The sequence below is a fragment of the Jatropha curcas genome, chromosome 1 (genome assembly GCF_041381405.1).
Source record: "Jatropha curcas cultivar XTBG-Jc1 chromosome 1, XTBG_Jcur_1.0, whole genome shotgun sequence".
Lineage (NCBI taxonomy): Eukaryota > Viridiplantae > Streptophyta > Magnoliopsida > Malpighiales > Euphorbiaceae > Jatropha > Jatropha curcas.
Window position 1 is genome coordinate 26,841,392 of NC_143151.1, and position 23,288 is coordinate 26,864,679.

General features: G+C 30.7%; 2 protein-coding genes, 1 long non-coding RNA gene and 1 other non-coding gene across 6 annotated transcripts; 3 read left to right on the forward strand and 1 right to left on the reverse strand.

The window, feature by feature from the left end:
• Positions 1 to 4,116: 4,116 nt before the first annotated feature.
• LOC105650308 (translocase of chloroplast 120, chloroplastic) lies at positions 4,117 to 9,038 on the forward strand. Of its 3 annotated transcripts, none has more exons than XR_001047669.4 (3): positions 4,117 to 4,270; positions 4,617 to 8,357; positions 8,777 to 9,038. XR_001047669.4 is itself a non-coding variant. In XM_012237187.4 (2 exons), exon 2 carries the CDS (start codon positions 4,641 to 4,643, stop codon positions 8,253 to 8,255), a length of 3,615 nt encoding a protein of 1,204 aa, XP_012092577.1. In that variant the 5' UTR covers positions 4,117 to 4,270; positions 4,617 to 4,640; the 3' UTR covers positions 8,256 to 8,595. The 3 variants fall into 3 exon arrangements, 1 of the variants encoding a protein (XP_012092577.1); XR_001047670.4 differs by having other exon boundaries at positions 8,782 to 9,038; XM_012237187.4 differs by lacking the exon at positions 8,777 to 9,038 and having other exon boundaries at positions 4,617 to 8,595.
• A 3,585-nt stretch (positions 9,039 to 12,623) lies between these two features.
• Positions 12,624 to 13,390, reverse strand: LOC105650309 (dirigent protein 23). The gene has a single exon (XM_012237188.4). It carries the CDS (start codon positions 13,382 to 13,384, stop codon positions 12,812 to 12,814), a length of 573 nt encoding a protein of 190 aa, XP_012092578.3. The 5' UTR covers positions 13,385 to 13,390; the 3' UTR covers positions 12,624 to 12,811.
• A 2,307-nt stretch (positions 13,391 to 15,697) lies between these two features.
• On the forward strand, positions 15,698 to 15,769 carry TRNAQ-UUG (transfer RNA glutamine (anticodon UUG)). The gene has a single exon. It is a non-coding gene; the product is annotated as a tRNA-Gln (tRNA).
• Positions 15,770 to 19,065: 3,296 nt separating this feature from the next.
• Positions 19,066 to 20,647, forward strand: LOC149499256 (uncharacterized). The gene is made up of 2 exons (XR_016322614.1): positions 19,066 to 19,346; positions 20,416 to 20,647. It is a non-coding gene; the product is annotated as an uncharacterized LOC149499256 (long non-coding RNA).
• The last annotated feature ends 2,641 nt before the right edge of the window (positions 20,648 to 23,288 follow it).

Consider the following 23,288-nt stretch of genomic DNA (forward strand, 5'->3'; position numbering starts at 1 on the left):
CATTTTTTTTTCAAAAATTTAGTATTATTCGTGTAATTATAAATTAAAGAGGATGAGGGTAACGTTTAAATCCAAACGAAGGACCTTGGCTTTGGCCATTAAACCAGGACTTCATAAACTTGTTAGGTTAAGTTATAATTGCAATTGAATATTAAAAAAAAAAAAAAAAAAAACTCATGGCTATTTTAGTTTTAGACATAGAAGATCTCATTTTTAGTAGTACGATTGGATATAAGTAGAAAACTACACACTTGAATGATGGATTTTATAAAATTAAATAACTATATATTAAAATTTTATATGAATTTTGATTTTTTTTAAATTTTTATATTGGTACGTGCAACATGTGATATGAACATAAGATATAAAACCACATTTTTTCCATTCAAAGATTATTTTGAGTTAGATAAAGACCAATCTCATAACTAATAGTGTTATAAAAAAATAATATTTAAACTAATAAACTCAATTAGAAATTTTAAGGAGCAATATTTTATAACTGACATTAAAAGAACTAATATTTGACCCTCCTTTAGGTCTTTATTATTTGTCTATGAATTTAAAGGTTTAGCCTCTTCTAGCAGTTGTTCTGGCTAGATCATGGTATTGTTTTTTTTTTTTTTTTAAACTAATATTTAGACTTAATTATTATTTGTCTATGATGAATGTTAAAATTCTAACACAATTTGCCATTTGGCAGTAATTTGGATTTTAGAATGACAGATGTCATAATTCTAATACAATTTAGCACAGTTATAAGAATTGTAAGAAGATCAGTTGTTTTACATTTTCAGATAATCCCTTTAAATAAACAATATATAAACAATTTAAAAAATATCACGAGATACGATAATTTTTACACAAGTAGGACATCCATATGTTTAGGATACACTACACTAAATAAATAATATATTAATATTTCAAATAAATAAACAATCGTTTATAATAAATTATAAACATAAAATAAAAAAAAAAACTTAATTTCTTATTTGAATAACACAAAAACAAATTTAAACAAAAAAAAACACTTATTTTTTATTCATAATAATAAAAAAAAAAACCTTGGTTGATTAGCTTAGTGTATTGAGTAGTATTATATATCAAGAGTTAGGTTGCACAGAACGGGACACGAGATACAGAAATGTACGGGATATGATAATTTTTAAAAAGGGTAGGACATCCACATACTTTAGACATAAATACACCAAATAAGTAATATATATTAATATTTTAAACAAATAAACAAATCATTTATAATAAATCATAAACAAAAAATAAAAAAATACTTAATTTATTATTTCAATGACACAAAAATAAATAAGAAAATACTTTATTTTTATTGGTAATAAAAAAAACCTTGATTGATTAGCTTGGCGTATGGAATAGTCTTATATTCCAAGAGTTACGTTACACGAATACAGGATATAAAATACGGGAACGTACGGATACAACAATTTTTACAAAGGATGACATCTACACACTAATGATACACTACACTAAATAAGTAATATATTAATATTTTAAATAAATAAACAATCATTTATAATAAATTATAAATGTAAAATAAAAAAAAAATTAATTTCTTATTTCAATTACATAAAAATAAATTTAACAAAATCAATTTCATTCGTAATAAAAAAATCTTGATTTTAGCTTGGTATATTGAGTAGTATCATATACCATAATATTTTAAATAAATAAACAATCATTTATAATAAATTATAAATGTAAAATAAAAAAAAATTAATTTCTTATTTCAATTACATAAAAATAAATTTAACAAAATCAATTTCATTCGTAATAAAAAAATCTTGATTTTAGCTTGGTATATTGAGTAGTATCATATACCATGAGTTAGATTGCAAGGACACGGGACACGAGATACAAAAATATATGGGATACGATAATTTCTAAAAAAGGTAGGATACCTATACGCTTAGAACATAGTACATTAAATAAGTAATACATTAATATTTCAAATAAATAAACAGTCATTTATAATAAATCATGAACATAAAAAATATTTAATTTCTTATTTCAATGACACAAAAATAAATTTAAAAAAAATTCATTTTTTATTGGTAATAAAAAAAAGACCATGGTTGATTAGCTTGGTGTTTGGAGTAATCTCATATACTAGGAGCTAGGTTACACGGATATTGGACACGAAATATGAGAATATACGAGATACAATAATTTTTAAAAAAGGTAAAACATCGACACGCCTAGGACACACTACACTAAATAAGTGATATATTAATATTTCAAATAAATAAACAATCAATTATAATAAAATATAAATATAAAATTAAAAAAACTTAATTTCTTATTCCAATGAGACAAAAACAAATAAAAAAAAAAACACTTCATTTTTTATTGGTAATAAAAAAAAAATCTTGGTTGATTAGTTTAGTGTATGAAGTAGTCTCATATATTAAGAGTTAGATTGCACGGACACGATACACGAGATAGAAGAATGTATATGATATGATGATTTTTAAAAAAACTAGGATATCCACACGCTTAGGATACACTACACTAAATAAGCAATATATTAATATTTCAAATAAATAAATAATTGTTTACAATAAATCATAAATATAAAATAAAAAATATTTAATTTTATTTCAATATAATTAGTTAAATTCTCAAAATTATTATTACTATTGAAAAATATATTAAGAATGTATATGCATTTTTTGATGTAGGTCATACCATGCATGACTTTTTGCTATTTCATACCTTATGAAAGGCTTCACATAATATTTAAGAAGACATATCTTAGCATTACAACTTTTAAGCATGTCTCAATGAGATACAATTTATCATTTTATTATATAATTTTGCTATTTTTGAATGATATTATAAAATATTATTTCATCATTTAACATTGTTTCGCACATTACGCGGGTTCTAATACTAATAAATTAAATTATATCATTGAATGACTAATAATTTAACTCAAATATTACAATGGTGATTAATATTTGTATGTAATATTAAAAAATAATTGAGTGAATATTTTCTTAAATGCTTGATTACCATTGTTTATTTTTTAATTATAATAAAAATTAAAATTTGTAAATTTATTATGAATCTTTCAATTCGATTTTGGAGGAAAGAATATGAATAGAAAGAAAATCAAACTGTAGTACATATTTTATCTTATTCTATTTTATTAATTATTGTGTTCAACTTTGTCTTTTTGTACTGAGAATTAAAATAAAGATGAGTATTATTATTAATAAATAATAAAATATTAAAAATTAAATAACAAGTACCTATAATAAGAAGAACAAATGCAATGTACAGTGACGGATAATATTAATAAATAATATTTTAATCTGAATAAATAATTTAACTACTAAACTTTGATTAAAAAAAAAATGATGTTCCGAACTTTAAAATCGATATGTTGCACCATAAATTTCACTTTTGTAATGACCTCATGTTTTTTATGTTATAAATAATAACTTGTAAGATTTTGATGTTTATATATTAAATATTAATTTAATATATAGTTAATACAGCTTTTAAAATAATATTATCTATATTTTTAATTATTTAATAAATTTTTAATTAATATAATTTTATAAATTAATATATTTAATAAATTAATTAAAATATTTAATAAATCTAATTTTATAAATTTAAATTAATAAAATATCGAATGAAAATTGAATACGGTGAGATCGCCGCAAACTCCAATTTGAAGAGACAGTGAAAAACAGTTTCGTCAAATAAACGGAGTTTGAAACACGGCGATATAAATATAATGAGTACAGGAGGAAGGAGACATTTAACATGTTCTCTTATAGCAGTACGTTCCTAATCAATCAATCTTCAAATCAAATCGGACGGTCCACAACTTGTTCATCGTTGTCGATACGTGACACACCATATGCCGTTGGGCGTTTCTCATCACCTATACTCTATTAGACAGCTTAACATTTTTCTCTCTCTTTTTTTTTTTTTTTCACCCATTATTCTGTCCACGTCAGCATGATTTATTTTTATTTTCATGGAGTCTATAACGATGATATCGATGTAATATATAATCCTCCACCGTCCGATCAAACAACCTGCTCCTCATTCTCAACCGTCGATCAGCTCTTATCCCCTTGATTCAGCTACTGGTAAGGCAAAGGGCGCAACCAGTAGATGTAGAAAAAAAAAGAAAAAGCAACTTTAAAGCGCCTCTCTCTCTCTCATTTTATTGTGACAGAAGAAACCCTCGCTCTATCTATTTCTAGATTATCTACAAAACCAGGTAAAGGTTTTTCTCTTTTACTTTTATTTACTATTTGTTTATTTTATTGCTTTTATCACATTTATTTTTGCTTTCATTTGGAAAAACCTTATTTGAGAGGTTATAAACGGGTCCTTAAAGATCTGATATTTTTGTTTGCCTCTTGAATCTTCTGTATTGAATTAGAGATCCGTTGATTTTGTTTGCCTTTCATCTTTGAAAGAGAAATGGAATTTTGTATTAGGGTTTTTGGGTTTGAATCGCTTTCTAAATGGGTTTAATTGATATATGATTAATTGTTGTAATTATTGGTGTTTTGGCTGTGTAGTTCCTGTTTTGATATTTTCTGGTTTTTTGGTGAATCTAGGTTTTGTGCTTAGCCATATTGAAAATGGAAAATGGGGTTGAGAGAGTTGGTGGACTACAATCAGGAGAGGAAAACAATGTGGAAAGTCATGTTTTTGGGGATAAAATAGAGGAGAGAGTTGTGGTAGGGTCTGATGGATTGAAAGATTTTGAAGAGGAGGTTTTCGAGGAGGCAGTTGATTCACAAGAGCAATTGCAGAACCTGGGTGAAAAATTCGAATTTGTGGTCAATGTTGAGACCATTGATAATTCCAGTTCAGCAGTGGTGGATGAGAATTTGACTGTGGGAAATGAAGTGGAGACTTTCGAGGAGGCTATTGGTGTTCCTGCTGAGGTTGACAGTCCTGAGGAGTTGGCATCAGTGATTAATGAAAAAAGGGTGGATGATTTGTTGGGTGGCGAGAGTGTTGATAAAATTGATGAGGGAGGGACTTCTTTGGTGGGTGGTGAGAGTGTTGATAAAATTGACGAGGGAGGGACTTCTTTGGTGGGTGGTGAGGCTGTTGATAAAATTGATGAGGGAGGGATTACAGCGGAAGAAGGGAGCAATGAATTGAATGAAGAAAAAGAGTTCTCTGAGATTGGTGGTGATGGAGGAATTGAGAATTTGAAGGATATAGTTGAGGTGGATGTTGAGCTAAGCAGGGAAATTTCATCTGGTGATGGTAACAAAGAATTGAAGGTGGATGAATCGGGTACTGAATACAAGGACAACGGGGAATCTGTTGATGTTCCAGTCCAGCTTCAAGAGGATGAAGGTCTGCATGACGATTTGCCCAAAATTGATAAGGTATCTCACAATGAGGAAAATGGAAAATTGAAAGGTGATACAATTGTCCTTGATTCTGAGAATGGAGTTCCTGAGACTGAAAAGCAGACTGATAATTCAACAAGTTTAGACATGAAGCACCATGATGATAGCAATGGAGATGTGATTGACGCCCCAGCTCTTGTGGATTCTGAGCATCTTGCGGAAACTCACCTGCAGAATGCTACTGAAGCTGTGCCATATACAGAGGAGGAAACAGAGATGCCAGAAATTTCTCACTCACACTCGGGGAAGTTGGTGAATGGGAGTAGTGAAGACATTCGGGCTGCTGCAGCTCATCTTAAAGCAGGGGATAACGAGGATTCGGAACCACCACGAGCTGATGAAAAAGTTAATGGTGTTGGCAAGGACATTTATGTGATTGAAGAGTCAGAAAAGATAATAGAAAAAGATGGCCTGGATACTGTTGTAATTGAGGAGCCAGAAAATGTTCAGGAAGAGAAGCAAATCACTCAAGGAAATGGTAAACAAGAAATTTCACCTCCAGCAAAGCCTGCTTCATCATCTGGAAAGTCCACCGGTCCTGCTCCCCCACCTGCTCGCCCAGCTGGCCTTGGGCGTGCAGCCCCACTATTGGATCCTGCGCCTAGGGCAGTGCAGCAGCATCATCAACGTGTTAATGGAACTATGTCTCATGTGCAATCTCAGCAGATTGAAGACCCCACTAGTGGGGAGGGTGAGGAGTACGATGAAACTCGGGAGAAACTCCAGATGATCAGGGTGAAATTTTTGCGTCTTGCCCATAGGCTAGGTCAGACTCCCCATAATGTTGTTGTAGCACAGGTTCTGTACAGGCTGGGATTAGCTGAGCAGCTGCGAGGGAGAAATGGTGGCCGTGTTGGTGCCTTCAGTTTTGATCGTGCAAGTGCTATGGCTGAGCAGCTTGAGGCGGCTGGGCAGGAACCCCTTGATTTCTCTTGTACAATTATGGTTCTTGGAAAGACAGGGGTTGGTAAAAGTGCAACCATCAATTCAATATTTGATGAAGTAAAGTTTGGTACTGATGCTTTTCAATTAGGTACTAAAAAAGTTCAGGATGTTGTGGGCACCGTTCAAGGGATTAAGGTACGGGTCATCGATACACCAGGTCTGCTTCCTTCTGGCTCTGACCAGCGTCAGAATGAAAAGATCCTTCACTCTGTTAAGCGCTTCATCAAGAAAACTCCTCCAGACATTGTGTTGTATCTAGACAGGTTGGACATGCAGAGTAGGGATTTTGGTGATATGCCTCTTTTGCGCACCATCACGGAGATATTTGGTCCATCAATATGGTTTAATGCAATTGTAGTTCTAACTCATGCAGCATCTGCTCCACCTGATGGTCCAAATGGTACTACTTCAACTTACGATATGTTTGTCACTCAACGTTCTCATGTTGTTCAACAAGCAATCCGTCAGGCAGCTGGTGATATGAGGCTCATGAATCCAGTTTCATTAGTAGAGAATCACTCAGCATGTAGAACAAATAGGGCTGGGCAGAGAGTGTTGCCAAATGGTCAGGTTTGGAAACCTCATCTGTTATTGCTCTCTTTTGCATCAAAGATACTTGCTGAAGCAAATACACTCCTGAAGTTGCAAGATAGTCCACCTGGGAAGCCTTTTGCAGCTAGATCTAGGGCACCTCCTTTACCATTCCTGCTCTCATCCCTTCTCCAGTCAAGACCACAACTTAAGCTGCCTGAGGAACAGTTTGGTGATGAGGATAGTCTTGATGATGATTTGGAAGAGTCATCGGATTCCGAGGACGAGTCTGAATATGATGATTTGCCACCATTTAGAAGTTTGACGAAGGCCCAGGTTGCCAAGCTTACTAGAGCTCAGAAAAAGGCATATTTTGATGAGTTAGAATACAGGGAAAAACTTTTTATGAAGAAACAGTTGAAGGAAGAGAAGAGGCGAAGAAAGATAATGAAGAAAATGGCAGCCGCAGCTAAGGATCTGCCCAGTGATTATGCGGAAAATTTAGAAGAAGAAAGTGGCGGTGCTGCATCTGTGCCAGTTCCCATGCCAGATTTAGCCTTGCCTGCTTCGTTTGATTCTGATAATCCCACTCATCGCTATCGTTATCTTGATAACTCCAACCAGTGGCTCGTAAGGCCTGTTCTAGAAACTCATGGTTGGGATCATGATGTTGGTTATGAAGGAATAAATGTAGAAAGAGTGTTTGTAGTTAAAGACAAAATTCCCATATCTTTGTCCAGCCAGGTAACAAAAGATAAGAAGGATGCCAATGTTCAAATGGAATTAGCAAGTTCTGTAAAGCATGGGGAGGGGAAATCGACTTCCCTAGGTTTTGATATGCAGACAGTGGGAAAGGACTTGGCTTATACTTTACGTAGTGAGACTAGATTCAGTAATTATAGGAAGAACAAGGCAACAGCCGGTCTCTCGTTCACTCTCTTGGGTGATGCCTTATCAGCTGGATTGAAAGTTGAAGATAAATTGATTGTTAATAAACGGTTTCGGATGGTTGTATCTGGTGGTGCCATGACTGGCCGTGGCGATGTAGCTTATGGTGGCAGTTTGGAGGCTCAACTGAGGGACAAGGACTATCCTTTGGGGCGTTCCCTTTCAACACTTGGGCTATCTGTCATGGATTGGCATGGAGATCTTGCTGTTGGTTGCAATATACAATCACAAGTCCCCATAGGGCGGTCTACAAATTTAATTGCTCGTGGGAATTTGAATAACAAGGGAGCAGGGCAAATCAGTATCAGAGTAAATAGCTCAGAACAGCTTCAAATAGCTTTAGTTGGCCTCCTTCCTTTGTTGAAGAAGATATTTGGTTACCCTCAACAAATGCAGTATTGACAATGATGAAAACTATGTTATATCCGCCACAGCAATCGGGGGATGATAGGCAACTTTAAACTTGTTCTGATATGCCATTTGATGGTGGTCATTGTTGAAAGAGTGAGTGAAAAAACTGCTTATGTCTTTTCTTTTTCCCCCCCTTGAACCCTTGCCTCCTTTTTGTCAAATCTAAAATTCCAACAGTATGTTTTCTTTGATTATAGAGACAGTAGTTTATTTGTTAAAATATTTTCATGGTGGTTTTTGTTCCCATTGAGCCACTGTAACCAGTGTGCGCCTCACAGCGTTCTATGGGTGTAGAAATTGGTTTATATGACAATGTAAATTTAGTTATCTACTTGTCTTTGTAGTTTAAAGCTAGGATCACATTGTTTATCTTCCCTGTGCACATTTTTGAAAGATAAAAGCTTTGGTAGTTTCTCATTTTTTCAAACATGTCATGGATAGCTGCCGCGAGCCTGACATTTGGACCTATCTTGATTTGATTTTAAATCTCATTTGGGGATTCTTTTTGATAGCTTAGTTCCCGGTGACTGAGGACAGCAGATGATGGCGGCAGTGGTGATGGAGGTGGAAGTGATTAGCAGACTAGCTTGAATGTCTTGGTGTTTGTGTGTATTATTCATTTGCGAATTTCTTCCCTCTCTAGAAGGTTAGAAGTTCACAAGAGAACTTCTCCCTCAAATTTGTAAGGTGTTTTTCTTTTCCCTCTCTGAAATTGGCTAAATTTTTCTTTGTATTTGGAAATGTGTTTTTTATTAGTTAAATTGTTAAACAAAATGACAGCGCAAATTAGTTTTTATAGAAGACTTCTTTAATGGGATAGGAATGGGATATTTAGTTACCGGAATCAGTGTCTTGAGAATCAGACCGGTCAATAAACCGGTGAAGGTAGGAGTCATTGAACTGGAGGGTTCGATCGGGTTCAATATGATTCAACTGGAATTGTAGATATAATATTTGTAAATATATTTATTAAATAAAATTGAAAATATAGGTAAAAATTTTTTTTTGAACTCAAATAAAAAGTATTTTCAAATTTGGCTTTTACAAAAAGAATAAAAATTTAGTAAATAATTTTTTTAAAAAATAAAAATAAATAAATTCATTACTAAAAATAATTAATTAACATAAAATATATTATTATTTTTCATTTAATTGACATATTAAAATTTTGGGTTTAGAAATAAACAGGCCCAAAAAAGTCAGTGGACAATTTTTTAGATGCTCAAATTCAAAAAAACGTGCACACTAAAAAAATCCAGAAATTGAATCTAATCGGTTTTTAACCGGTTTGATTTTTTTGTTTTTAATCGATTTTCATCTGATTTTTACTGGTTCAATTTGATTTTTTAAACATTTGGTTTTTTTTATACAATCCGGATCAGATCACAGTCCGGTTTCTGGTTGAACTGGCCGGTCTAGTCTGTTTTTCAGAACAGTGACCGGAATTTAATATTATTATGAAAATTACTTTCTAAGGAAATTGTTTTTAATAAGTAATTTTGAAAATATTGAATTTTGTTTTGTTATAAACAATTGGAATATACCATAATTCTATCTAATTTACGAAAAAAATATGTAAATTATGATACATCTTTTTTTTTTAGGATAATGACACATCTTTAATTTATGTATGTTTTCTTGAGATTCGTGAGTTTTACTATATAAACATAAGTACTAATTTAATAAAATAATAAATTAATATGATATTCAAATATTATATAAAAAGTAATTAATAAGGAAAATGAATTAAATAGACAAAAATTGAAATAGCTTTTCGAGTAATGTAACTTTAGGAGTGAATTCAATTCTAAAATTTTATATGCTAGAGTTTTTTTTTTTTTTTTTTTTCTTATCATTTTTGTGTCTTATTAAAATGTCTTTATTTCCTTAGGAGTTGAAGCATTAATTAGTCTTAACATTTCTTTTATTGAAAAAATAAGATTTTTATATAGTACTCCCCGTCCTATTTTATTTACTTGTTTCTTTTTGAAATATTTCAAAATATTTGCAAGGTTTCTAAATTTGTATGTTTAAATAATTATTTTTCCCATAACAACATTATTCATTAAATTAAAGACTTTAATTTATATCTCAACGAGCTAAGGGTACAAAAGAACAAAATAATTTTTATTGACTAAATTCTTAATATGCGTGTTTTGTCAAACCATACAAATAAAATGAGACAAAAGAAATATTAAATAAATAATTAAAGTGTATGTTTCTTTTAGAAGAAATAAAACTGAAAATTTTATTAAGAGGAAACTATATATAGATATTTTTCAACATGTTTTATATTTGTGTATAGAAAGTTTAATAAGAAACCACTTATATAAAGAATAAAAGCATACAATATTGATTTGAAGTGTTCAATCTAGTTAGTAGAGCATAATACTTATGTTATGAGAGATTGTTTGCTCCATTTGGTGGCTGTCCATATCTCTTATTCAATTCCATGGAAAATAAAGACATTTAAGCTTGGTATGTATAAATTCACCCAAAAATACTTCTCATATTTAGAGCTGTGAGATTCTAGTTCTAATTTGATTTCCGACAAGAATCAGAACTAAAATAAAATGACTTAAAGAATTAGAATCAAAATCAAACCATAATTCGGTTTAGAATCAAACCCTATTGATAGAGAATTAATACAACTTTTACTTCTATATTCATTTCTTGAAAATTATACTTTTTCAACCAGACGTCTATTATAAAATAATAATCAATATTTATGTTCTAATTTTTTTTAATCCATATTGCATATAAATTCACCTTGTAATGTTTTTCCTATTGATGGGTATTTTATATTTTTATATGTTAAAACTTTACTCAAAATATAATTATAATGATATAAGTTTTGCTAAAACTAATTTTAGCATGGCTCCTTCAATGTACAAGAATTATTTCATTGATGGATTGTAGTTTTAAAGTCTAATTAATTTGATTTTTAAAATAAAACTTCTAACTCATGAATTTCGTTAAATTTTAGAGATTAAAAGTAACAATTTGCCAATCAAGTGTGATTTAGTTGGTTTTTTCACTTATGTGAAGAGTGAAAAATTTCGAATTTGAGTGCTCTCAATTACAAGTTTCAGAAGTTTCACTAATTTAGTAAGCTAAAAAGAGACTATTTTTTATTATATAACTCGCAATGTTATTTCGAACAAATGGATCTCCCGATAAATCAAAAACTGTTAATCATCATTTAATGTCGATAATTCATTTTCAGTTAGTCCTGTTTAAAATTAAAATTGAAATGTTGTCATGCAGAGTTGGTTATTGTGTTTGTGGTTAACCTGAAAGCCTGAGAGACCACCCGAAGTTGTTATAGTTGAATAGTTGACCTAATATTATTTTGTTTGGTTAGTTGAAGCCAAGCACTCTTATTCATAGGCACCAGCATATAGTGGGCATGGCCATTTTCCGGTTTTCAGAAGGTTTGGAATCGGTGAGAATCGAAGGTGGAATCTAGGCACCAGCATATAGTGGGCATGACCATTTTCCGGTTTTCAGAAGGTTTGGAATCGGTGAGAATCGAAGTTGGAATCTGGGTTTTGCGGTCCGATTTTGATTTCAAGATTTGAGGAATCGTGAATTGTCAGTTTTAAAACTTGGCCGGACCGGTGATTTTTTTAACTGGTTAGAACCGGCGGTTCTCAATAAATTTTTTTTACTTTTTTAAAAGTTGTTGTGAAATCCCCAAATTAACCATTCTAATAAGGAAAGTTGATTTTTTAGATTTACTATAAATACCCATTATTTTCATTTATCCTCACACAAAATTATTTCTACTGTTCTCTGCTCTCCAATCTCTCTAAGCTCTCCCATTTATAATTGTTCAAATTATTGTCAAATAATTTGTCCAAAGTCCAATATCTAATTTTTTTCAAGCCTTTTTTTTTTATTTTTCTTAAAACCTTTTTTTCAAAAAAGTTTTTTATAAATATTTAAATTTTAAATCTTCAAAAAAAATATTAAATTATTTTTTATTTTATAATTATGCGATTCGCCAGATAAACAATTGGAAAATCGGTCGAAATCGTTGGTTTTGGAATCGTTAAGGAACCGAAATCGAAACCGTAATTATTCGGTTCCAAACCATAATCGAAACCGTCGGTTTCTGGTTCGATTTCAATTCCACATATTTAACCAATCAAACACATCATAAAACAAAGTTTGGAAAAAAAAAATTCATAGAACAAATCCTTATAAATAAAATCAAGTTGTATTTGGAGAGTTGTAATGAAACTTATGTTATGATTGGTAACTTGTGTTCCGACGTAATATAACATAATTAAGGACATTTTTAATGTAAATTTATATTAACAAAAATCTTTTTACTACATTATATTAATTCTACTACGGCTTATTAAATATAGGCTTCATAAAATATAAATAAGTTTTTTTTTTTTTTATTACGATCCACCAAATGTAATAAAAATGAAAGATTCTCAAACCGACTTGACCCCCCCCCAAAAAAAAAAAAAAAAAAAAATATATATATATATATAGAGAGAGTGAGAAGAAAATAAAGATCATCACATCATCTCTCAATAATGTATAACTGTAACATGATATTCAACTATGGCATCACCAGTAGTTGAGTTAAAAGAATATGTTTTTAGCATAGCAAATCCACGTGCCAATCGAAAAACTCCAGTCCCGCCGACGATCGGTAACTCACGGTGGGGTTCTAGTGCCGGATTTCGGCCCAAAACCGTAAGAGTACTGCCATTATACTCTTTACCTGTGAAAACTAGGGTCGTGGCCATGAGAAGACCGACGGTTTTCTGACCGGATGATCCGTAGAACCCTTGAGCCCGGCCCACTTCTTTGGAGTCCAGTTCAGGCCCTTCGGTAAGTGGGTCATCAATCATGGTCGTTAGGCCGAATAAGGTTGGAGACTTATCTGTCATATTGGACCGGGCTATCACTATGGCAGTTGGGCTTGGGCCTGAAAATGTGTCATGGAAGTAGAAATGGAGATGAGTCACTTTCTGCTTAGCATGAGTGAGCTCATGAATCCATTGATCAATTTCTCTGGAATCTTGAAAAATGCTATTGACCATTGGCATAGCTATTACTGTAAAGCAAGCCATTAATATTAGTTGTAGCTTCCCCATATTTTGTTTTGCTTTCTGTTTCATAAGAAAAAACAAGTTAGGGAGGCCTTTATAGAAGAATGGATGGAGGGAACAACTGGGAGCAAGTAGAGACATGAATTAATAACTAGAGGTGATGGAAGCCATTTGTAATTAAGTCAAAGGGAAAAGGTTCAATTAATGTTTTAATTATGTAGTAGGTCACATATATTTCTACATAATCAAAAAAATAATTCATTTCTTCCTTTAATTCTACCATCCAATTGTAACACTTAAACTCGATTATGGATAAGGTTCGAATTATATTTTCTAATTTCTGAATTCAATCTACCAAGAAAAATTAATATCTGTAAATACATGCTCCGCAATTAATATGATCGACTTCAGAAATGGATTCCGATCAGATTGAAATCCAACAAAACATATTAAATGTATAAACCATGCACTAGATATAAAAATGTAAAATCATTTAAGGCAGTTGCCTTTACTATAACAATAAGCAAAGATTAATATAGGCTCCCAATAGGGCTAAAGCAATATTAATTATCCATTGCATAAAACCCTCACAACCTAAAAGTTTTTTTTATTTTTTTATTTTTTATTAATGTTATCATAAACATTTGGTAGCACCTTGATCTGTATATTTGACAAAATCATCAATGTATTTAATTTTTATAATTTAATATTATATTATTATCCGAAATATAGCTGAGCTAAGTGCAACAAACCTCTCATATTTTTATTCATTGGAGTTGTTTGAGTAGCCAAGGATTCTAACAACTACATACATTTCAAAGATGCTTCTTTGGCTTCTTGAGACAAAGATTTCATATTTTCTTCTTCCTATTTTCAATTATAAAACATAAAAAGAATCGATTTCTAAAAAATTTCCACAAAGTTCAAATTTGATTTTTTAAATTCCCCTCTCTTATTATGAAAAAAAAAAGTAGTTATTTAGTGACGGTAATTAAAAGGGGTAAACTATTTGCTATATCCCATAATATTTTTTTCTGACTTATTTAGCTTTCAATGAAAGAAAAAAAATAATTATAATAATCCGGTAATTTAAGAAGATTTTGATGAAATTTAACCATCATTAGAAAAGAAAAATTTATTGTTATGGAATATCATTCATAAATAGCTAAAATGTCAATTTTTCTAAAAGTATATATAATGGTCTGTTCGTTAAAATTAATTGTTTTTGTAGTATTTAACTGTTATCCGTTTAGATAGTTTTTTATAGACAACTAAAAATTAAATGTTACATGGTTAATTTTTTATAAAAAAACTTCTAAAAGTTAGTTCAAATACTATGTTATCAAACGCTATAAAATTAGTGTTTAGCGTTTTGACCAATATTATGTTACCGAACACTATAAAAAAAATATTTAAAAGCAACTTAAAAGATTATTGCAGACCACAACCTAAATAGGATTGGAGTTTAAGTTTTGTTAAGAATTTTTATGTATTACTAAGTTGAATTTAGTTTTATTTGGTAGATTTAGGATATTTATTTCATTAAAACTCCATATGATTTACTGTAGATTGAAACTTTTTTCTTCCCTGCAAAAAGTAATAATTGATAAATTAATTTCATCCTAAAAAATTAAAAATTTGTGAATAAATGTAGAAAAGATAGATTACCAAAATAGAAGAAAAGGAGAAAATGAGAGAGTGCATATACGACCTGATAATATATTCACGTTCGAATCACCTGTACTTAAAAAAAAAAAAAGACATATCAACCAATAATCAAATCATACTTTTTGAAGAGTAATTTCTTTAGAATCGTACTTCTTTCGAAGCAAATCAATTTGAATTAAATATGGCCTAAATAATCCATTTTATCTATGAATTAGACATGTCTATGATTCAGTTTTAAATTAAAATCATACTAGAGAAAATTAGAACCAAACTATGGTCAATAATTTATAGTTTCTAATTATTAGTCAAAATTATGTGATTATAATTCAATTTTGATTCTTTATCTTTTAGAACTGACCTAATTTTGCTTTTAATAATCGAAATAAATTAAGAAAATAAAAGCCCACAATGCGGTCTCTCTTTTGCTGACTTTTTCCCACCCTCCGTGTTCTTGGGATATTAATTTTTTTTTTAGCTTAAATCAATTTTAAAACTTTTTTAAAAATGTCCATTCACAGTTTTGAAACTAATATCTATCAGTTTAATTTTATTTCCATCTTTTTTAGAACTGAAATTGTGGTCATATGTGTAAATATTTATATTTACTTTCAAATTGGGTACGTCTCCTATAAGATAATTTTAGAAGCAATGTAGATTACAACCTTAAAATGTGAAACCTTAGACATCAACGGTTCTATGGTGTAGTGGTTAGCACTCTGGACTTTGAATCCAGCGACCTGGGTTCGACTCCCGGTAGGACCTTTTTAAGGTAATTGTATAATTTTTGGCTTTTCTTGCTTCGCCGTTCTCAATAATTTATAAACCAAAATCTTAAAATTTATACCTCATTTCTCGTTATATCTTCATTTTTTATATTCGTTAGCTTTTTATTTATATAATTAAAGTATAAATTTTTATTTAAATTATAATAAATATAGTGATTTTTATATATACAGTAAAATATTCTTTTTAATCATATATCTTGCACTGTAACATCTCATTGAAAAAATTGATATTTATTTTTCTCTTTAAAATAGTAATTTAAATATGAAATATGTCATTTATATTCTCTTCAATATACTGATTTATATAGTTTTTATTATACGCTGTTTGCTTTTATTTTTTGTTTAAGTAACAAATTTATTTATAAAAAAATCATCATATAGCTTTTATTTTACATTTTATAATTAATTTAAATATTTTATTAATAAATTTCACTATAATCTCTTTTAGTAAATAAATATACTTTAACAATACAATAAGAAACTAATCTAATAAACCAAATTAAATATCTATAAATAATAATTATTTTTATTTTATTTTTTTGGCCAATCAAAATCGTGAAATTATTTAAAAATTTTATTGTTAAAATTATATTCCTTAATAGAAAGGGTAGGATTTGAATTAAATACGATATCAATATAATTAATCAAATTTGAGATGTTTAAACATAATAATTTTTTATCTTATTTTTCAGCCAATCAAATTAGAGCACAATTTATAATTAAAGAAATTTAACCATTCCATTTTTAAATCAAAATCTTAATTATCTTTATATATTTATTTAAAATAAATTCAAAAAAATAAAAATTTTCAAAGGCCTCATATTTACATATATTCATTTAAAATAATAATGTTGAAGATAAATTACAATAATAGTAAATAAAAATAAAATAATAAATTACTAAAATTATTTAATTATTATTAATAATATAATGAAACAAAACATACTTAGACATAATAAGATAATAATAGTAAAATTTTAAATTTTAAATGCTTAATTATCTATGTGTATTCTCGTACTATGGTTAGGACGATAAAATCTATACCCTTTTGACTTTTCAGAATATCCTATGAAAAATCCATTATGAAATGAGAGATTGATAGAGTGTTTCTTCAATTTCTTTAATCTCCCTTCCTCTTATATCAACATGGTCTTGATTTTCTGAATGTTCCATTTTTTCTTAAGGGAGTTGTAATTCACCTGGAACTGACCAAACTCAAGAGCAAGTGAGTTAATAATAAATTGAACTAAAAAGGATTTACTCACATCCATTCCCATTGATCTCAGTCTGGCTGCCTGTCACGACCCGATTCCATGGGCCGGACCGGCACTAGGGCCCAGGTAAGCTTAAAGCCCCCGAGGCCCGTAGTAAGCCTGAAATACTAAAAATTTACTACCTCAAATTAATTTTAAACGTCCAGCTCATATTTATAGAGAAAAATAAACCTCAAGATTTTATCAAGTTTCAGCCCAAATTATCAGCTACCACATTTCACAGTTTGAGCCCAATTAACAATACATCACTTTTTAATATGGGCTCACAAAATAATTTCGTCTATGATAATACACAACTAAATGTAAATAAATTCTACAACTGCGGAGTCACTAACTGATTGATATACATAGCCTTTTATACATACAGTTACATAGTGAAATAATTATGGAACTAGAGAAAATTCCTTTAGTGCCCTGCGTCGAAGAAACGTATCCTAAATCGAATTAGAGAGAAACTTACTTCCTGAAAAATTAGACAAGATATGTGAGCTTTCTAAGGAGTAACTATTATTACACAACACACACATTCACACAATTGTGTAAATATATATAAATCTAGTCGTCCGACTAGTTATATGCTCACGCAGCCAGTCACACAAATGGCATGTCACCAGTACTCACAAACAATATCACCTTCAAATAATCACATCACGTGGAAATTGATCTGTGGCGTCACCGAAACCCCCGATGAGCCGTCCTCTCACATGGCCCATCCTCTCATAACGTGTGCACCAGGGAGCCGATCCCCCATACTGGCCGGCCGGTCTAATCCTCACTTGACTAGCCCTCTCATTGTTTTTCCATTCTCTCTTTTCTTTTCCATACCAACAGGAGGCAACCCGGTCGTCTCCATCAAATCTAGATCATCAGGCGCTCACAACAGGAGGCCACCCTGCGGGCTGCGATCAAACCTAGATTATCAGGTGCGCCCAATAAAGAAGCCAACCTGTGGTTTTCCATATCATACAAATCACAACAGTAGGTACACACGGGGGCGCCGATCTCCCATTTACCCGGCCGACGGTCCAACCGTCCTCACAAACCCATGGTGACCCACTTCATCCCAATTCCACACAACAAAGCACAACAATATCACAACGCAATTAATCAAGTATTGCAATTAAATGCAAGCATATTAATCAATTAAACATCGTAATGCAATGCACAATTAGACATCCAAAATCAAATGCAAATAAATAAGTAATAGTGTTAACAACAAACAATAATAAATAAACAAATAATAATAATGATAAACATTAACAATGAAAATAAATAAATAAATATTCAAATACTTAAATGAATAATAATGATAATAAATAATTAATCAGAGTACTTTATTTATTATGTATCAAATTATAGAATTTATTTAAATAAACTTATTAATTATATTGTTAATTAAAACTAATCTAAGTTCTATCGAAATTTCGGCAGCATCTCCCCCTAAAAGTGAGATTATCTACCTGCTTAAATATCAGCAATATTATATCCATCAACCATTACTGTAACGCCCCATTTTTTCTGTGTCTGAAATAGTAAGTTACCGGTCTGTGAATAGTATCATCGGTCCGAGAATAAATATTATTTTTGTCCGGAAAAATTACTATGTATGTTTAATATTTTCTTTAATATTGTTGGAGTATGTATACATTATTTTTATGGGTAGAAAGTAAGTAATGAATATTTTTTGGAGAAATTAGAGAATTAGTGAATAGTGAATTATGTTGTTATATTAATTAAAGAAATTAGAGAAATTATTTTTATGGAGTAAATTTGAGATGGTGTTATATTAATTAAGGAAATTAGAGGAATTATTTTTAAGGATTAAATTTAAGAATTTTTATGGAGATAAATAATATTTTGAAGGAATTTAATTTGGAGAATATTTGTAGCCATTAGATTGAATTACATTGCTCAATCCTAGCCATCCATTTTGGTGAAAGGACCAAATTACCCTTTAGTCAACTCCATTATTTGAGCAACATGTTTTCTTCCTCTTCCTATCCATCTAACGTGAACTTCTTTCTTCTTCTCCTCCATTTTAACTTGAGCCTCTCTTTCTCTTCTCTTTGTTTTCTTCACTTATACTCACTAAATCCACCAATTTGATACCATTCAACTTGATCTAATTAATCAATCTTTGAGATTAAAGCTTGAGAAATGATATTTGGTGAATAATTTCAAGTAATTTGGAGGACAAAGGGTGGATAACTTCCTACCAAAGACAAGGGAAAACTAAGGCATCAAGAGTCTTATTTAAGCTTGTTAGAGCTTATGCTTAAAGTAAGTGTTCATAAATTCTCTTACCTTGTTTAAATTTTTGATTTTGTGAAGTTTATACTATTTTGTGAAAATTGGAAATTTTATATGAAATAATTTGATTATTGAATTTTGGTGGTATACATGTGTTCTTGGGAGATTTCTAAGCATGCTTATATGTTGAATTGATGAGGAAAACATTTTCTTCTTCATCCTCCAAGAGTGGCAGAACCTATTGATGAATAAGGCCTTAAGTTTTCTTGTTATTCTTTGAGGATTTGTGATCTTAAGATGATATTTGATGAGTATTGAGTATGTGGTAGAAATCTCTACCTTGTATATGATTTAAGTAAGCTGAAATTAGGACAAAGTGTTATTGGGTGTGATTAAGGACTGTTTTTCGATCCTTTTGATTTTCCATTGGTGTCTGAGTCCTTCATAAAAGTTTTAGGTCTACTTCTTAGCTTTCCAACCCATCCTCTTGTGTCCAATTTGGATATATATAGCTCAACTTATGGCTAAAACACCTAAACTAACTCTGTTATGACGGGCCACATGCATTACTGAATTGAGTGCCCATTTTGACCACTATAATGGTAATATTATGTTCTGAGTTCTTCATAACAGTTGTTTCCCTGTGTCTTGAGACTTCTCTGGTTTTGGATTGGTTTGATTTGAGTGTTTGGATAAGTAGGAATTTGATAAACATTGAAATTAGTTCGGCTGAATCAGGTCTAGACTGTTGGTCTGTGTTCCTAGCTTTTGTTTGCCATCTTAAAGATTGATCTGGGCTGTGGTCCCTTCATAACATTTGTAGTATTTTGTCTTAGACCAAAGTATTTATGATGATAAAATGTCTTAAGTAAAGGATTTATGGTATAAAGAATTAAATTCTTTATGTTATTAATTACTAGTATATGTGCTATTTGTTTTGCTATAAATGGAAATGTATGTTGAATTTTAATGCATTTATGATTGTAAATAATTTTATGAAATTTGTTTTAAAGTAAGTTGCTATCGCAACTTGGTAAGTATGTGAATTATGAGCACCATTGAGTTTTATACTCAGCGCGTCGATTTTTATCACGCGTAGGTTGAAGATGTTGTTGCTACTTGAAGATTAGAAGAATAATATCAAAGCAGAAGTGACTAATTTGGGAGTAGTCGATTGAGATTTATATAATGAAGAATTATGGCATGTATAATTGTTACATTTCCAGATATTATGTTATTTGAAATATAATTGAAGTATGTAATTATAAAGTATTTTGATGTATATATTTGGAGAGAAGAATAAGATTTATTAAATGATTGAATATGAAATATTTGAAGTCAGTTGATATGATTAGTTCATTAAGACTTGATAGATATAATGAATGCAATTAATTGATGGATCTAAAATACTATTGAGGATTTATTCAATTATGAAAATATAAAAGTGTTGTTATATTATAAAGATTATTTGGAGATGTTGGAAGTTTAGAGTTTAATTGGGAGTATTTTGTATTCACATGTTTGGCGAGCTCAGTTTTTAAAGGGATATTCTTACAATATTTCTGTAGGAATTTTCCCAATGTATATAAAAAAAAAAATGCAAGGAAAATGAAATGAAATCGCTATTATAAAAATAAATAAAAAATTAAAAAAAAAAGTTACTCGCTAAACTTGTGAATACTCAGTTACTTCTAATTCATAATTTTAGTTTTATGATTTATATGTTAAGTTAAGACGATGTCTCCGGCACCGAATGTGGCATCCGCCGTCGGGTCTCTCGGGACTGGGTGGCGGGTGTTACAATTACACACACAGCCCATCCATCGGGCAATCAAATAAATTAATTTCCCTTCCTCCATATCAAGTAATAGTATAAATATTTAATCACAATACTAAACTTTAGCTATTAACAATCCAAGCTTTGCTATCTAAGGTTAAGCCCATATATAAAACAACAAATAAATGAAAATAAACATTTACTTAACCACCACATTCTACTGGTTTAAAGTATCCACATATATATGCTTGTAGTAACCCTATGCCAACTATAATTCACTCTTTCTTTTCTTTTCTTTATCATTATATAACTAAGATCCCGAATACGACTTAATAATATGTGAGTCAGCATTCTCGCCAAGCAAAATTTCAGGTAACGAACCCATTTTATTTGTCTCTCAAATCATAAATAAGCATTTATACATCAATCATCATGAAATCTTGAAAGTACGCTCATTTACATATATTTATTCTTCTAAAGCAACACAAAAAACATCAAGGTAATTGATGTCAATTCGCAAAAAGAATTAAGTTTTTCTATCTTAAAATCATGGATCACACCAACTAATTAATTCCACGCAAGAATTAGATTTACAACCTTAATTGTACCATGTCAAACCAAAAATCAATAGAAATAATTGAAGATAGCTGCTGCCAACCTAAGCAAATCAAGGTTTCTCGATCAAAATCCATATTATAAACACTAGTTAACTCATTTACCAATAAAACTTAACTTATCATGTCAAATGCCCCATACCAAAGTAGAAATTTTAAGCAAATAGCTAGGTTGGCTGCTACCATATCACAATCATTCTAATTTCTTTCATAGGACCTACAATAAACACCCTAACTTACACATTTCCTTGAAAAATGCAGTTATAGTGTCAATTAATAGTCAAAAATCAGATTTTTCCCAACTTCCAGTCGTGTGAATAGTGTTTCAGGAACCTAGCATTTCTCATTCATGATTCTAACAACCCTTTCCTCAAATGAGCTATTGAATAAGCTAAATAATTGAAGGAAAAGGGATCATATAGAGCTCACCAAGGTTTTGAATGCGACTTTACCTATTACGCGCTGCGATCGCAGTTTCTTGGTTCGCTGCGCCAGCCAGAACGGGAAGGAGAGAGTGAAGAAGAGAGATCGAATCTTCTTCCTCGACAATACTGAATCGACGCCGCTGGAAAATCAGGCAGGAGGAGGCTCGACGCGATCTTCCGATCGAAGGATGTCGCGGCTCTCCTGCACCTCCTGCGTACGCCAGAGACGAAAGAGAGAAAGGATGGGAAGCCGGGATTTGCTGCGACGTGGAGGCGATGGCGAGGAGGCGCGGCGTTGGTCTTCGGTTGTCGGAAGAAGAGGAGGAGGAGGAGGAGTAGGTCGCGCGCTGGTGCTGGCGCAAGGAAGAAGAAGGGAAAGAAAAAAAAGAAAAAGAAAAAGAAAAGAAGAAAAAAAAAAAAGAAAAGAAAGAAAAATCTTGGGCTTCTAGACCATTCCGGTTCGATTCGAACCGGTTTGGTCTAATTTAATGATTCGGCTCGATTTTTACTCGGTTTGCAGGGTTTTTCACTTGGTCTTCGAATAATCAATTTGCGTTTCGGGTCCGGTTCAATATATTTTAATTATTTTAATTAGGTTTCATAACATTTCCTCCATTAGCTAAATAAAAATAAAAACATAGTTAGTAATTATATTTGATTTTTAGGAAAATTAATTTATATATATATATATATATATATATATACATAATAGATTAATTGCTGGACTTTCATTTTATTACTCGAAAATTTAACTATTCTCGATTTCAAAATTTTTTAAATTATATTTGGGCTTGGGCCCAATTTGCAAAACTTGAACTCAAATTAAGATTGTTCACTATTTACGGCCCATACCGTCGAAAATTCAAATTTTGATTTAATAAAAATTCAAATGTTTCGAAAATAAAAATTCAGGGTGTTTCACTGCCAAGTTCTGAATGCCAGTCACATGATCATGAATGGATTGTGACCAATCAAAAAAAGTTAAAAAAAACATTCAATTAAGTTATAGAGATATTATATATATTTTTGTGTTAAACTTTTTTAATTTGCTATGACTAAAGTTATTTTAGAGTATTTTACAAGGACAATATAGAAAATCTCATTATTCATCTCTCATTTCCACTTTTATATATGGTATAGATAGATAGATTATAGA

Coding starts and splice junctions, on each gene's coding strand:
- LOC105650308 (XM_012237187.4), top strand. CDS start 4,641: ATGGAAAATGGGGTTGAGAGAGTTGGTGGACTACAATCAGGAGAGGAA.
- LOC105650309 (XM_012237188.4), bottom strand. CDS start 13,384: ATGGGGAAGCTACAACTAATATTAATGGCTTGCTTTACAGTAATAGCT.